The 16,846-nt window shown below is 38.9% G+C and overlaps 1 protein-coding gene across 2 annotated transcripts; it reads right to left on the reverse strand.

Moving 5' to 3' along the window:
- Positions 1 to 7,176: 7,176 nt before the first annotated feature.
- LOC311289690 (uncharacterized protein) lies at positions 7,177 to 12,219 on the reverse strand. Of its 2 annotated transcripts, XM_084407910.1 has the most exons (19): positions 12,118 to 12,219; positions 11,706 to 11,899; positions 11,200 to 11,504; positions 10,912 to 11,105; positions 10,668 to 10,832; positions 10,277 to 10,574; positions 10,113 to 10,184; positions 9,971 to 10,029; positions 9,747 to 9,884; positions 9,066 to 9,200; positions 8,905 to 8,988; positions 8,738 to 8,826; positions 8,550 to 8,652; positions 8,331 to 8,467; positions 8,185 to 8,245; positions 7,901 to 8,116; positions 7,629 to 7,804; positions 7,448 to 7,544; positions 7,177 to 7,363 (listed from the first exon to the last, which is right to left on the reverse strand). In XM_084407910.1, the coding sequence occupies exons 4-17, from the start codon at positions 10,972 to 10,974 to the stop codon at positions 7,709 to 7,711; spliced, it is 1,716 nt and encodes a 571-aa protein (XP_084264036.1). In that variant the 5' UTR covers positions 10,975 to 11,105; positions 11,200 to 11,504; positions 11,706 to 11,899; positions 12,118 to 12,219; the 3' UTR covers positions 7,177 to 7,363; positions 7,448 to 7,544; positions 7,629 to 7,708. The 2 variants fall into 2 exon arrangements, with proteins under 2 accessions (XP_084264036.1, XP_084264037.1); XM_084407911.1 differs by lacking the exons at positions 7,177 to 7,363; positions 7,448 to 7,544; positions 7,629 to 7,804; positions 8,185 to 8,245 and having other exon boundaries at positions 7,958 to 8,116.
- Positions 12,220 to 16,846: the final 4,627 nt, after the last annotated feature.

A 16,846-nucleotide genomic window follows, 5' to 3' on the forward strand; every position in this document is an offset into this window, starting at 1 on the left:
TTTAAAAAGACCTTAAAACAGTCACACATGCTTTTGTTTTATCTCGCTTGGACTATTGTAATTTACTTTATATTCACTGATTATTTGTGCTAATATGGTAAACGGGCTCCAAATAGTGTTTTTACGTGAGTTCTTAAACATTTTGCTTTGTTGCAAGGTCACCTACAATCCTACAGGCACACCCAAATTATTATTTCTGGCTACACCACTGTTATAAACAACAGCTTATCATGTGTGACATACCTTTCTGTAAGGACAGGATTTTTGCAAAGAAGTGTCAGGAGCCTGTTTAAAACAAAGACAAGCAAGAACATACAGCACATTAAAACATAAGTACAAGTGATCGACTTACTAACTTCACAAATAAACATGATCAGATAGTTTGAGTTATTTATTGTCTTGGATTTTGTCTTGGCTCTTAAAAGAGCTGTTGGGGTGGATTGTTGGAGCTGCTGTTGAGACACAAGCAAAAGAGAGAAAAAGAAGAAACATGAGTGTAAAGTCCAGGGGTCAGAAAGTAAAAGTCCTGCCATAAGCCTACATTTGTTTCATTTCTAAATTTGTCCTGTAATTTCAGTATTGTGATCAAGCGTGCCGCACAAGCCCTGAAAAGTGAAGCCAAAACGTCTCGATCGCCCCCTGGTGACTGGTCCTAGTATAGGTCATAAACCCCGCCTCCCCATGTTATTCAACGGGACGTGAGACAAACTAAACAATTAAATTACACTTCAAATATCTTTTTTCCAAAGGTGGTTTCTGTCATTTGCTGTAGTTTTTATCACGCTGATGTCAGTTCAAGTGTCTGTTTTTAAAATAAGTTTGTTTTTAGTTAGTTACGCGATGCTATAAAAACGGTGGTGTAACGTCATGATTGACAGCTGTGATTGACAGGTTCTCTGAGCGAAGTAGTCACTGAAGCACCAACAGACTTTTTTTCGGGATCTTCGGAGGACTGAGGAGATTGTATTTACTGTATTTTAACAAGCCTCTTGTCGTACTGCAATCAACAGACATCAAAATTGGAGCAGAACGGAGCAGACATAGGCCACTTAAAAAACTGCAGGGAGAGTGCATTCTGCGAGAGTGAGGGCGGAGCGTTGATTTCGCGGCTTTACTTCCTGCTCACTACTGCGCAGGTCTGGTCCCGAGATCGCTACTGCGCAGACTCAAACCCCAAGATGTCAGCGCCATATCGGGACACTGGCGGCTTCAGTACTCACCAATGGAAGAGAGCGAAGGGGCGTCGTCCATCTTTTTTTACAGTCTATGATTGTGATTATGAATGAGTACCAACTGTATTAATCAGAATGTACATGGCAAATCACAGATGCAGGATGACTGCTATTAGTCACTTACCAACAAACAGATGGTAAATCAGGCTGAAAAAGAGAGAAGAGAATAATTATTTTCATAGAGAAATGCATTTGATGAGACTTTCCAACCCTAACAAAAAAATAAGCTATTAAAGGGTAACTAAACCCTTGGTCAGAGCCTGACTCCACCCACTGGCAATATTTGAAAAATGCTGGAAAAGTGGGCAGACCCCAGCGGAGATAGAGGGGACGAACCGAGGGCGGGGCTGAGCGGGGGGGCGTGCACCTGAGACTCGCAGTGACGGATTAATTGACAGCTAATTGGGTCGCAAGACGACGTAAAGTACATGAATCTGATGAGTTTTATCGAGTTGAAGTCAATAGCGCGCGCTCTCTGTTGCCGCTATGTGAAAAAATCCAGCAAAATGCGCCGGGGCGTTTGTCGACCCTAGAGGATTAACTTTAGCCTAACCATAAATTGTGATTAAATATATATGATCACTCACATCAAGACGCCGCTGCGGTGGTGGAGTCCATGCAGGAGGAGCAGCGTTTGGCACTGCGTCGCTTTTTAGCGTGAGCTGTGTGGAGAAGCCCATTTCCACCTCTATTGCGTTGGAGAAGCAATCTCGCGTAAAATGCAGTTTGCACACTTGAGCTCTAGGCGGGAACTCACGGTCTTCCAGGCCAAGTGCATGCAACTACTGGCGCCTAATTTCCAAGTCTGCAGTCCAGCAGTGCTGTTGCAACCAGCAACACTACACCTACATACCCTCCTGACCACAGTACTAAATACAGATAAATCTACGCTAACTTGAAGCTATCCTAACTGATGCAATACTATGCGTGGTAGCTCGTACCAAGGGCGTGGTGCTCTGGAACCTGCTTACAGGTTCACGTTGTACCGCAAACATCCAATAGGAGAATTCAACTGCAGTAGCCACCGTTCAACCTGAAGAGGGCAGCACTCAGATGTTAGGACACGGCAGTGATGGTGTACTCGAATCCTGGTCCGAGTCCCTATTCTCTGGACTCGAGTCCAACTCGTGACTTGACTTGGACTCGCGGACTGAAGACTCATACTTGGACTCGGACTTGAAGATATATAAAATCGGACTTGAGCATTAATCAAATGAATGACGTTGGATGAAGTTTCTTACTAAATAAGTTATAAAAATTTGAAATAAGATGTTACACTTTCACTGTTTGGGGCTCTAAGACCGGCCGGGATCTCTTATTTCCCTTACAGCCACACATACGCTTCTCAGTCGGACACCGCTACCGCTCGCTCTACTTGCTTGACAACAAACTGACGTCACTCACTTAATGCTGCATTTTCATCTCTTACTTTCGCATGATTCACAGGATTCCTACTACATGTTCACATTTGGAAAATGCAGAGATGCGCCCCGGATCGTGAAGTTTGTGAATTTTACATCCAATGCTGAAAAGAGCAGTGCTAAATGTTGTGTGTGTAATCGCACAATTGAGGAAAAGACTGGGACAACTTCAAACTTTAAAGGGACAATGTGTAGGTTTTTAGGCATTTTATTATCTAAAATCAATATTTTTATTCATAAATATGTCCTCAATGGTGTACAAATACCTCTGCCAATGATCTGACTTATCCTCGTAAATGAAGAATTTATTATCTTTATATACATGGGACGGGTAGGTCCACGGAGGCTTCCATGTAGTTCCGCCATCTTGAAAAACTATAATAGCAGAGAGGGACAAAAAGTACTAGGCCAACGCGTTTTCGGTCAGAGCCAGCGTCACGTGACTGAAGCCAGCAGAAACGGAGGCGCAGAGCAGTGAGAGGCGCTTGTCATTGCCCCGGCAAGTTTAAAAGGCTGCCGCTGCACTGCATGGTTATTTATAATGGAGGACCATACAAATGCTGAGTCACAGGATAAGGAGTCCTCGTCGTCGGAAAAGTCCAAAATAGACCGTAAAAGGAAACGTGACCGGAGATTACAAAAAAACAAGGGTTAATGTCGGGATAGCTAATGCAGGAGAAAGTAATCAAAAGAGATGCTGAAGTTGCCTGCTTTCTTCTCGACAGGTAAGTCAATGTTACGGTCAAAATTACAAGCTTTTTTTCATTGCTTGGTTGTGTACTTTATTATATAGACAGTAGAACATTTATAGTTAAAAGTTAAACAGGCTCTTTGATGAAGTAAAGTAAAGTTTTGAGTAAAGTAGAGAAGGCCCTAAAAACAAGGTTATAAGTTTTGTTTGTTCAAAACTGTAACATTCGTTTGTTCGTTGTGTCAAGTTGCAGTTTTTTTGAAATAACAAACCAGTTCACCCGAAGGAAAACTCGATGAAGTGCTATTAAAAGACATCCTGTCATAGCTTTATGGTACATAACGGCTACCGTAGATGCAACACGCATTTGAAAAAGCGAGGCGCTGGAGAGCATTATTCGTTTGAATGCAAAATACAATTTCACCGCTAGATGGGAGAAAATCCTACACAATGTCCCTTTAACAGACATATGTCATGGATGCACCCAGAAAAGTAAGTAAAATGCTTTCCATTGGCTACGTAATAAGGCCTCATTTACACTGCAGGTCTTGATGCCCAATTCTGATTTGTTGCTCATATCCGATTATAGAACAAATTTTATTTCTCATGCCTTTTATGCGCCAAAAATAGTTTTTGCGTGCACATGATACACACTGTAAACCCTTGGGTAGGATCACGGGTGTGGAGTGCGTGCGTATTACACGCCATAAAGTGCGTATCATATGCAGTCCCGGCTGCAGGATGAAATGACTGAGGGGGCATGTGAAATTGTTGAGGGGGCTTAACTTTATACCATCAATGAACAATACACACTGAGAACTCGCTTTGGAAAGACGATTTTTGAATGCAGCGCTCCCTAAAACACTCCATATGCAACTGCACAGGTAACCAGAAACTGACTAGCAAAGTTTAAACAGTAATAAAAAGATAAGCTCACATCCTTTATTATACATATATTAACCCTTTCACGCTTAAAGGGTCATGAAACCCTAAACCAATTTTTCTGAGATTTTAACAGAGGTAGGTGTGTTGAACACCATAGAAGACAATGTTATAATCTGTAAAATTTAATAATAGGATATAAATGGTTAAATTTGAGTTTGTATCGGCTATTTTCGTCTTCCGGGTTTGAAATCTTCATCGAGTCCACGTCACAGGATGTGACGTTTTTCTGTACGGATCGTCCGTTGATGACTCATCGTTCTCTCATAATTATTAATGAGGCTGAGCCTTCATATCCAATGAGAAGACACTTCACTGAAGTAATCATGATACCACGTGGATCTTTCCAATGATAGACCTGTCAAACAAACTGTGATACTGCGTAGTCGATGAGAGAGGCGATCATGGGACGCAAGTGTTTGTGGTGCAAAAGTTCAAGCGCATTGCATAGCTTTTCCCCGCGATGCTGCCAGGGCTATCTAATTTATATATATGCAGCAAACATTTTTCTCGAGAGAGCTTCGCGAACTGGAGAATGTTGGACTTCACTACAGTGAAGGAGTGTCAAGATGCGTTTACCTGTGCAACTTCCTTACAGCACAAGTTTTCTCTTGGAGACAGTCTGGTACAGTGACCACAGGTACACCTGTTGCAAAATGATACGTTTATGAATAAAAACGTTAGGCTAATTTCAGGTCGGACTTTTGCCTGCAGAAGGGGTTTTGTTATCTCATAAGTCGCTACCATTCTGACACTTCTCCCATCCGCGCGGCCTCCGGTTCGCCCATGTTTTCCTCCACAGTCACGGGGAGGGGCTAATGGTTCAAATAAATAGGGCAGAGGACCTGCACCGCCATCGTTTATCTCGCTATTTTGGCCTGGTGATGCAGGAGGAGAGAAGTCCTCTACCTCCACAGAACCCTGCGTGCTGCCGTCACTGTATATTTCTATGTCGCTGTCCATCTTTACTATTGTTGTTCAGGTGGCGCATCGATCTAGGCTATGCACGGAATTTTTTTTTTAACCGGAAATGTATTATTTGCAAATATATTAATTTATAGTGTGTATATAAAATATATAGTTGTTTATAATGACATTATAATTAATATGTACTAGTGCTGTCAAACGATTAAAATATTTAATCGCGATTAATCGCATTAATGTCATAGTTAACTCGCGATTAATCGCACATTTTTATCTATTCTAAATGTCTCTTGATTTATTTTTGTCCCATTATTTTTTTTCTCATTTTAATGCTCTTATCAACATGAAAAAAGCGGATTGGCTTGCTTTGTGCAGATTTTTTTATTATTGAAAACAACATTGGCAATACTGTGTTCAATTTCACACTACCATTCTCACTTGGAGCAAATAATCTCTCACACAATGTAACACTGTCCATCAATAAAAGGGTGAAAGAAATCCTGACGAGGTCCTGATATTGATGAGGGTTTGGAGAATTCGCATCAGCTGTGTGTGTGTGTGTGTGTGTGGCCATCATCAAGTGGTATTTCAGACTGGACGTACTGCGATGATGATAGCTCAGTTCACAACGACAAAACACACAGATCACTTTGGTCCAGTCAATGGAACCATTTGGCAACTTTTTTAAAAGTAAACTTTCCATTCAGAATCTTATTGGCATCCATTTCGGCGTCTCGCGCTCGTCATCCACTCAAAACGTAACGTTAACCTACTATTTGGCCGGTGTGGTGAAGTATACGGTAACTCTGAAGTGATGGGTCCGGGTTGAGGACCCAAGCAATCCGATTGGTTCAAAGCACGTTTTATGGGTAATCGCTTTAGTGCCTGGTTACAAATCATACAAAATCACTTTATTATTGAAGACTTTTGTACTACGTTATAACGAGTCATTAATGTATTTAATGTATTTTAAATTAAACGTTTAATATACTAGTATTTAACCGAAGCTATAGATTGTGAAATGAAACATTTCTCGTTGTTAGTGTGTTTTTTAGTTAGCTTAGATAGTAACATAGCATATAGCTAACGTTATCCGATGATCGTGCTATGAGCTTTACCTGAGCTTATACTGCACTGAAACTGCCTTACCGTATTCACAGCAATTCGTAGTGTAATTATAATTGTGTCATTATTTTTTATCGCAATAATCAGCGCAATATGTTACAGGTACACTTCTATTTATTAAAAGAGACATAAAATAATGTTTATTTGTGTATATTACTATTTTTCGTATTAACAGTTTAGACATTTAAATAAATTACAAAATGCTAGCTATGTTTTGTGGGTATAAATATTAATTGGTTGTCAAAACTTGATCAAAGAACAGTATAATAAAATTATAGAATCACAAATCTTAATGTAATCAAACTACTTAATTCATATACTAATCTTTTATTTTAAAGAAATACCATTTTTAAGTATGTATAGGGCATAATATGCTTTTTTTTATTACAAGCATGTCATTTGTGTACTAATGCATATGATTTATGGCATAATTAATTCTTAATACAGAACATCATACAACACAATAACATTTAATGTAATAAAATTAGTGAACCAAAACTTGTATAAAAATTTAATTAAATTACACAATACAATACATAATGAATTCAACTGAATTATGAGATGTAATGTATTACATTTTTATTAACAAAAAACTACAAGCAAAATGCACATCTTTTAGGACATTTATAGAGCTTTTAAAAATACACAACAACACAAAGCAGCTTTAAACAGACATACTTTTGTATGTCTTTATTTTCCTAAATACTTTTGTGATAGTTCTCTGGCTATACATTGTGAAGATTTAAAAATAATTAATGTTGAGTTAGCTGTGTTTAAATATTTAATGAACTGTAAGGTTAAAGTTTTTTGAGAACTAATGAGACACAAATAGATGCAGTGTCTTTTGCTGTATGAAAAGTAAAATCTTTAGTTAGAAGTAAATTCATGTTGTATATGCAGTCAATTCTTTGTGGAACCATCCTAAGGCCTAGATGATGCAGTCAGTCATTTTCCCCTTTAGATGGTGGGGTCGTGACCTGGTAGGCGAGGAGGCTGGACTAGGTGTCATGGACTGGGTTGAGGGAACTCTGCAAAAACACACAAACATGCTGCAACACGTCATGTGCAACTGTACACTTGCAAAGTCTTTAGTGCTATGGAACATCACTCACTGTTTTTACTTTGATATGCAAGCCCAAAGGTGCAACGCAGCAGAACGTAGTTAGCTCGTTGAACCTGGTGTCATGGATGGACTGGCTTGAGGGAACTCTGCAAAAACACACAGACATGCTGCAACACGTCATGTGCAACTGTACACTTGCAAAGTCTTTAGTGCTATGGAACATCACTCACTGTTTTTACTTTGATATGCAAGCCCAAAGGTGCAACGCAGCAGAACGTAGTTAGCTCGTTGAACCTGGGATGTTGTGACATTAAAACGCTATTTTAATGACACACTCCACAAGATAAGATAAATCAGCCAAAAAGTGACTGAAACCTTCCGTTCGTCTCAGTATTATAAGGCTGATCTGTACAACAAAAGATAAAAAAAAATAATAATTACTTAATGAGTTAGTTCACCAAAACATATAAAAATCAGCCATCAGTTTCTCATCAATGCTTACCTCAGGAATCATTTCACACATTAAAAGGTCGATATGTTCAAGCTTTTTGTCCTTTTGCTCAAACACAATGTTGTCGATGTGTCCTAGAAGTTCCTCAACATGTGCTGACAAGGCTGGATGAAAGCTCTTAGGTTTTGCCATGTTCCCAGTCTTCATTTGCCACCATTTGTTCCACGTGGGTTTCAGTGAGCCTTTCACAATTCCTTGAAACAACTCCTGAAAAAAATATTTAGTATAGCAAACAATATCTAGCCATTTTAAATTTTGTAAAGTCTTATATGTACCTGAATTTCAGTATCACTGACAAGAGAACAAATTCCTTTTTTTTCCACCTCCTCGACTGTCCTATATTTTCAAAATCATCGATCTACTTGATTTATTAAACTTTTAAGTTGATTTGTATGAGTGAGGACACACATTTTACACATACCTTTTATACGTCATATGCTGAACAGCATATGCTGCCATTGATGATGCGTGATATCTTCTCAGATGCCACAGATCGTCTCCCTGTATCACCTCGTTTTTCATAGAGGTCCATTTGTCCCTCACCTCCATTTCTGCCATCTAATGCAATAAACACAGTTGTTAAAGTAATGTAGATAAAAATAAAATAAAATAAATAAATAAAAGCATTTATTTAACTTACTGTACAAACCAAAACCCCACAGTTGTTAGAGTCAGCCAGCCTCCACTGTTCTGGGTACTCAACAGTCCATTTTCCCAAGTCCCAAGTATTTCGGAAGGCATTGCTTTTGTGCAAAAGAAAAAAATAATTAATAAATGTACATTAGTAAATAAAGATAACAATTTTGACATTTACAAAGCACATAATACCATAGTATAGTCAGGTCCATCGCAGAAATTGACTTGTAGTTGCCAGTGGGGTCGTAAACTCGAATACGATTCAGCAAACCATCCAAGACCTTTACAACATAAACAGAAACCGCTTTAACCAGAGTAACAACTGTTGAGTAAAAATGTATTTTGTAATCCACACATACCCACAAAATGAAGTGATTTCCCTTTTCGGGGCTCTGTCCACCAACAATTCTTGGAATAAGGACTGTGTCATTCTCATCAAGGTCCTTTAAAATATTTTTAAGTAAGTAAGTAAATGTGTCCCCTGCCCTTGAAATTTCTAATTTAATAGATTTTCATTTACCTTCAGACAAGAAATGTGACTGTCATCCACATGTTTCTTGATAGTGAAGGATCGCCACCAGAGCACGAACGTGTGCACCTGTAAAGCAGTTCCACCATGTGCTTTACAGAGCTGTGCAATCCTTGTGTCAAGAATCTAAAAGAAATAGTAGATTTCAATGAAATGTTGTTGAATAATATAAGAAGTACAAATAGGAGGTTCGTGTACAAACGCCCATACAAATAAGCTGCCATTGGACGCATATGGAGGTCTTGCCTGAGTCCCAAAATTTCTCCAATCATGCATTCATGTCTATGTCTCATTACCCTCTAACAGAATCCACGGTTTCGAGAATATCCGAGAAACTTTATTTTTCAACCCAAAAAAACTATAAGGTGTACAGATATTTTGGGTCGAAAAATAAAGTTTCTTGGATATTCTTGAAATCTTGGATTCTGTTAGAGGGTGCTGAGACATAGACATGAATGCATGATTGGAGGCTCTAGAGCCTTCCAGAGCTGAGATATGGAGATCCCACAAAGCATTTATTCCATAGGGGAAAATCGAGACTCGCATACAGTGAAATTTTGGGATGAAATTTGGCCCTTTTGCAGCTTTTTGTTTGGACGTTTTCTGGAAACCGGGACTAATTAGAGCTATTACAAATATGTCTCAAAAATGTTATCAAATTAAAATTCTAACGTCGTCATTCAGCCATGGGAAACTTTTTTTCTGTGGACACAGTGTCTCGAAATCTTCAACTGTGGCCTGGCATCTCGGAAACTGAATGAGTGGCCGCTTTCTGTCGGTTTCCTCACTCAAAATGCGCATATACATTTCCTAGGAAAAAAAAAATGCTTTGTAATTGTCTTACATATATAATATTATATAATATATAACAGACTTCCATTTATTTGACATCTTACCTCTTCTAGCTCCAAGATGTGAAAGCGATCCACTGAAAACTGATTTTTTTTTTCAATTTCTGTAAACACATTTGGATCAGTCACAAATCTTTGTTAAAGTTACTAATTGTACTTTTTTAAAAGCAAATCAAATAAAGCATACCTGTGCGTGATGCATCACCTCCTGCCATGTCTGTCTTCAGGCAGTAAGAATCATGGTCATCATGAATATTCACTGAAAAAGGTTGTATATGTAATATTTTAAATTTGCCATAAACATTTACTTCAAAAAGTGGCCCATCTACTGTAATGTACTGCCTTTCTCACCATTCAGGTTAATGTCACGCCGCAGGAATGGTTTGAGTTGGGACACATTGGTTTTCTGGCGGAGAATGTTGCCTGATTTGTCTGCAAGTGTAGCAACCCCTTTTCCGGTAATGTCTTCGACCACAAAAGGGCCTGTCCAGTTCCCCTCTAAACGTCCACCTTTGCGTCCCTCTTTTCTTTTGTTTGCTTTGAGTACCTCCTCTCCTTCGTGGATGTGAAATGATTTCACATTTTTTCTTTTCCGGGACTCGTACTCCGCCTTTTGCTTCCCCTGTGCTTTTTCAATGTGACCCCGCACCTTATGAAAATAATGTATAATAAACAGATTTAATAGAATACCTTAAATAATGTGAATTATTGCTTAATTATAGTTCATACTACAGACAATTACGTTTGCCTGTACTGCTGTCACCTCTACTATCCTTGTGGGCATTACAATATTCGGATCCTCTCCTACAAAGCAATCTGTCTCAGATACTACCTTTGTGTTTAGAAGCTCTGGCGTGATTGGGTGCCGGTGAAACATCAAAAAGAATGGTGTATACTTTGTAGAGCCCTAAAAAAAGTGTTTCAACAAATTACATTTACATAATCAATTGCATATAATCATTTCTTTTTAAAGCAGTTCCAATCACCTGCTTTGAGGTGTTGATGGCATGCACCATATCCTCCAGTTTTTCGTCCCAGTCATTCTGCATGTCATTGCAGTACTTTGACAATGACCTCTTTATAGTCTGATTTGTCCTCTCATCCTGTCCATTTGACTGAGGTGGTAAGCTGACGTGACACACTGCTTCACACCCAATTCCTTAAATATGTCCGCATTTAGCTGTTGTCAAAAAGGTATCAAAGACATGGTAGATTCTTATAACATATAACCCAAACATTTTATAATAAAATCTTCTTAACTAAATAATAATAACCTGGTTCACAAACTCCCTCCCCTGGTCTGTGATTATTCTTTCAACCAGTCCATATGCATTAAATGCTTGTAAGACCCCTGTAGCCACCTCAACTGCGGTCTTACACTTCAGGGATTTGGCGAAAACCCATTTGGTGAAGAGGTCAGTCATTGTGAGGACATAAATGTTCCCCTGAGGACTGGTTGGAAATGGTCCCATCAAATCCATTCCTATTACATTCCAGGCTTTAGTGACCTTGATAGGGTGCAACACTGGAGCCACTGTTTTAATAGTATCATTACGCTGACACTGTGGACATTGGGCATCTAAAAAAAAAATGTTAGGTGTTTGTAGGATTTTGAGGACACGACTTAACACCATTAAGTATTTAATAGAATATGATCTTGTGGCCTCAATATAATATGTCGTGGCCTCTACATAACGTACCAATGAGTTAATTATTTACACTTGAGGGGCTGTATGAAACCATCTCGTGGGTCAAGAATTTGAGTCTACAATTATCTTACCCACTTCTTGACGTCCGGAAAGATGCCTTGCCAGTAGTATGCGCTTGCAATCTTATTAAATGTCCTTGTTATCCCCTGATGCCCACCTGTAGCTGGGCTGTCATGGCAGTCCCGAAGGACTCGTTCCTTCTGTTGCTCATCCATGACAACTAGACGGTTTGATCCGTCTGCAGTCTTGTAATAAAGATGTCCACCTGTATTAGAGACATAAAGAGGTAATGTGAGGGAACGCAACACACAGTAAATCACATTATTTATTGAAGAAAATATTACGTAAAATTAGTTGTTTTATCATAAGCAAACGTAGCGGATACTGTAAATTACATAATACATAACACATTAAAAGGCAATTATATTTTTTCTACTTCCCCTGCACAATGAACTTCTTAGCAGAACGCCTGACAATTCTCACCAGTACTTCTCGGGTAAGACGAGTTGTGTCTTGTCTCTACCACAGGAACTTTTGGTGACTCGGTACAGAAGTTGACTCTTTATCTTTAACTTGTCTCCCTGCATCAGAACTGTTTTTTTTTCATCACTTTAAGGGCTTTTAAGACAAACTCATTAAGAAGTTTTCTCTCATTTACAACTCTTCTCAATTATAACTCATTTACAAGCAAAGTAATACATTACAAGTAACATGCATTACATAATCAGATCACTTTTTGATGTTATGAGTAAATAAATGCAATAAAATCACATACATTATGTAAGCACGTTACATTCTAATAATACAAATACATTTATTTACATGAATGTCACTGCAGATTAAGTATTTTCAAAAACACTATTCACAGTATAAGTATGAATTGTAGCTGAAATATAGCCATTGATGCATGAGGTCCACTACAGTGGACAGATAATTGATCAGATTTTTCTCCCAATCTAAAATCAAAACTTGGAAATTTTAACTGTGATATGACTCATTAGATATTGTTTGATGCTGCAAAAAATTTTTTACCTACAAGAGTCTCCTAGGAAAGAAGGAATGGTTGAATATTCCGGAGCAACTTGGCATTTCTGACTGACCATTGACCATCTTGGTTTGGAGGGGAAAAAAATCGAAACACAACGGCTTGCCACTTGGTTGCAATGTATAGGATGATGCACCCGGGTCCAATAAAGAGGCTGATGTGCAACTATGCCATCAAAACCCGTGCAAATTTAAGCAAATGTTTTTTTAATAGCTGTCCACTGTAGTGACCACTATTCATGAAAGGGTTAATCCATATAAAACAGCGCTTAATCTTGCAAAGTATGTTTTGGTGCTACTGCTATCATTATGTTAGTAATTCATTAAGTTAACTATAAAGTGTCGCTATGTTGTAGATTGTTTTCATAGTTATGTGTGAACTTGTGTGTATGTGTGGTTGCATTAGTTGCAGCCTATAATTTCAGTTTTATTGATCAATAATAGCCATTATAAAAGCAGCCTAAAAGGTATAAGAAGCTATACAAGTCAAGAAATAAATTAAGTAAAACGATTCAGTCAAACATAAGTCAGCAGGCTACAACGTTAAAGATAAATAGCCTAAATAATTTAACGTTATATAAAATTATGAAACTAAAACTTTGCCCTCAGCCAAAACGATTTGCCAGGGAACAATTTATAGATTAATGATATCAAAGATCGTACACGATCGATACACAAGACAAGCGGCAGACTTCAGCATCTCTAGCCGAGGTATGGTTGTTCCAAGCGGGATACATGAGCACTGAGCACCCGGTGATCCCTTCGATCTCACATCTCCGAAAACGTCAGATCAAATTTTTAAATAGGCGCTATCTGTATAAACAAACAACATATTTGAGATTGAAACAACTACATTATCGACTGAAAAACTCTTAAAACTACATTTCGTGACACATTAACAGTAGTATTTTTAAATTTCGCGGTCTTTCTCCTGCTATTGACGCCAACTTGAGATTTTAAATATTAGCTATAGAATATACACAATTTACATAAACAATATACAATTTAATTTAATCTTACCTTGCATATAGCAGCGGGATTTAGCATTCTACATAAAGCTACCACATAATAACACTAAAACAGCTCACGTTAGCTACAAGTTATCGCGAGAACAGATTTAGATCAGGCATACTAGTGGCATACTAATGGGGTCCTACGCCCGGACCCATCACTTCAGAGTTACCGTATACTTCACCACACCGGCTCGCACGCCCAAACAAGTGTGTGCGCGTGTCTGCTGTTTTGTTTCCGGTCTAGCTAAATCCGCTTGCGCTTTGGTCGACGAAGCAACAAAACGTCCTCGCGCGGCGTAAGCCATTGAAATGAATGGGTTTCATAGAGCAGCGCCGCGCATGCCGCGTCCTGTTGCAAAAGCATGTGGAAAAAACTACAAAGTTTGCTAGGCCAAAAAGACCGTTAATCTCGCGATAAAAAAATTGATCGCGTTAAAGCCGTTAATAACGCGTTAACTGACAGCCCTAATATGTACATTTCAGTTACTTTTGAAATGACAGAAATAGTGTCAGTGTATTGCCAGCTTTTAAAAAAACAACTTTTTTTGCTTACGTTTTACGACACATTTGTAATGATATGCAATGACAGTTATCCCTGCCGTGCAATACCACACCCACACTCCCCTCCCCTTCTCACAGCCATCCACGCCCATTTCAGTTGCATTTTTCAAAAACAGTGTGAGCTAGACTTGCGCTGAAAGAGGGGGGTTTCATGACCCTTTAAGTTTAAAATATTCTGACTCCCCTGAGTGAGTTTTTTTTTTTTTCAAGGCGACCAAACGCTCCCCCTTAATGTTTTCATGGCAACGCATCATATTTGTCACGTGACACACTGCAGCCACAATAACACTGTATTACAGATGTATCACTTTTATTTTATGGCCTTTTTTATTTTTATTCAAAATATTCACAAACTTGATTACCATGTCATCAACTGATATTCCGATTCTCAAAAATGTGTACGGGAGTGTGTTTGGTAATTTAAAAACCTTTATAAATAATCTTGATCTTGATTTTGATTTATAACGTGAGATGGGTGCCACCATGTTTCTTCGCGCCGCAGTTCAGAGAGTCCTGTCAGTCATCAGTTTCTCCCGAAATACATGTAAGAAAGTGACCAGTGAACTGTGAGAAGAATAGAGTAAACTTTATAGTTATTTCCACTATGTCTGTGATATGAATAACACACGTCTGCAAATTATATTTGAATAAATTGTTATTGCTGCTTCCACAGACATCAGTGTGTATTTTACAAACTCCAAATGTATTGTTTTACTAGTGCTTATGTGTATTTAAATGTCTAAAACCTAAAATAAACATTATGAGGTTGAAAGCACTGCATAGTTGTAATGTATGACAGTGCTGAGCTCGTCCGTCTCTGGCTCAGCGCCAACCAACACCTGAAAGCACAGTTTGAATCTGGCAGTTCTGTCACTTCACTGAACATTCTAAATCCAATATGTGGGACCGTACTCTCAGGGGCACAGAAATAAAATAGTTGGCAATGATTTGAACTAAGGTCAAAGATATCATACACATTTCTAGCTGTAAGAAAGAGTGCCTGAAACGTTGCTTGATTTGGCTTAAGTGTATATCCTTTCTCCCGCTAGGTACCAACAATACTGTGCCTCCGTTGCATCACATTTGTCACTAGCTGCTTCAGGTCAGAGTGCTATTACATAATTTTTCCATGATGGACAACAAGGGATCTACGACACCAAACATCCACTTGAAAAGGCTATAAGTGATGCCCTTGTAAAATATCTTATCATTAGCTGTTGCTTGCCTCTCTCCATTGTTTACAATGAAGACTTCAGGCACTTCCTTCATGTCCTGGACCCTCAGTATAGGCCTATAGCAAGATCCACTATCTCCTCTATCCATTCCTTCTGAACTTTTAACATTCCTGGAATGGTCACAAAGAGCCGGCTGGCAGAAGCATCAAGTGTTGCTGTTACTACAGATATTTGGAGTGATTGCAAGATGCGGTCATTCCTTGGAGTGACAGCACACACAGTGACTGAAGTAAACCATGAACTCAGCCTTCAGTCAAATCTTCTTACCTGCGAAAGAGTCCATGGCAAACACACCGGAGAGAAGATTGCATTGATGTTTGAATGCTGTGCTGAAGAGTATCTGATTAAGAATAAGATCAACTTTGTCATCACTGAGAATGTGTCCAACATGAGGAAGGCATTCCAGGCCAGCTTTCCACCAGAGGAAGATGAGGCTGCAGAAGTTCATGATCCCAGGACATTCATGGAGTATGCTCAGCTTAAAGAACTGATCGATGTTCTCAATCTATTCTTAGAGGCAACCAACCTGACACAGGGAGAGAAAACTGTCACTGTCAGTGTTGTTGTGCCCTGTGTCCTCACCATAGACTGTAAAAAAATATGGACGTAGTGTCCGTGACGTCACCCGTAGAGTTCTGAAGACCGTTTTTGAAGCCTAAAGTGGGCGTAGCCGACCGTCGCCATCTTGGCAGCGCGTCACTCCCGGATAAACGAAAATGGGCAAAGAAGCGGTACCTGGGTGGAGCTGAGGAGCCTGGTGCTAAAACCACACCCACCTACCTCGACGCAAATCACGCGATCAAGTTGTCTTTGGATACTACAAGATATTGGCGCCGGCGGTTGATTTTGAATTTTGAATCAAGCAAGCTTACCATTGAGGTAAATTAACCTGAACCTACACAACAAAACTTGAAATAAATGTATGTTATTGATATTAAACTACACAAGGTTGAAAACGCTGCAGCACTTTTAATACATGTGGTAACGATTATTTTCAACACTAACGTTAGATGACTTGCAGAAAACATTAACAGTTGTAATGATTCATGAATAAGAATTAACGTTAACGTTAAACTAACGTTAATTAATTTCACACACACCTAGGGGAAATGATATGTTTTTAAATACAATAGCTAACTGCCTTAAAGGCCACATCCAAATGCAGTGAACTGATTACAGTGGGCAGTGTTACTGCTTCTGAATTTTGCCTTTAGGGCCGATTTTGTTAGGCCTAAATATAGCCCCGACCATTATGGCTAATTTTGAGTTTTTTTATGTTAATTTAGTAACACCTGTAGCCATAACACTGTTACCACCTCTTAGTCCAGGCGTTTTAAGCCAAAATGGGGGTCAACCGTG

The sequence above is a fragment of the Rutilus rutilus genome (assembly GCF_951802725.1).
Source record: "Rutilus rutilus genome assembly, chromosome: 4".
Taxonomy (NCBI): Eukaryota; Metazoa; Chordata; class Actinopteri; order Cypriniformes; family Leuciscidae; genus Rutilus; species Rutilus rutilus.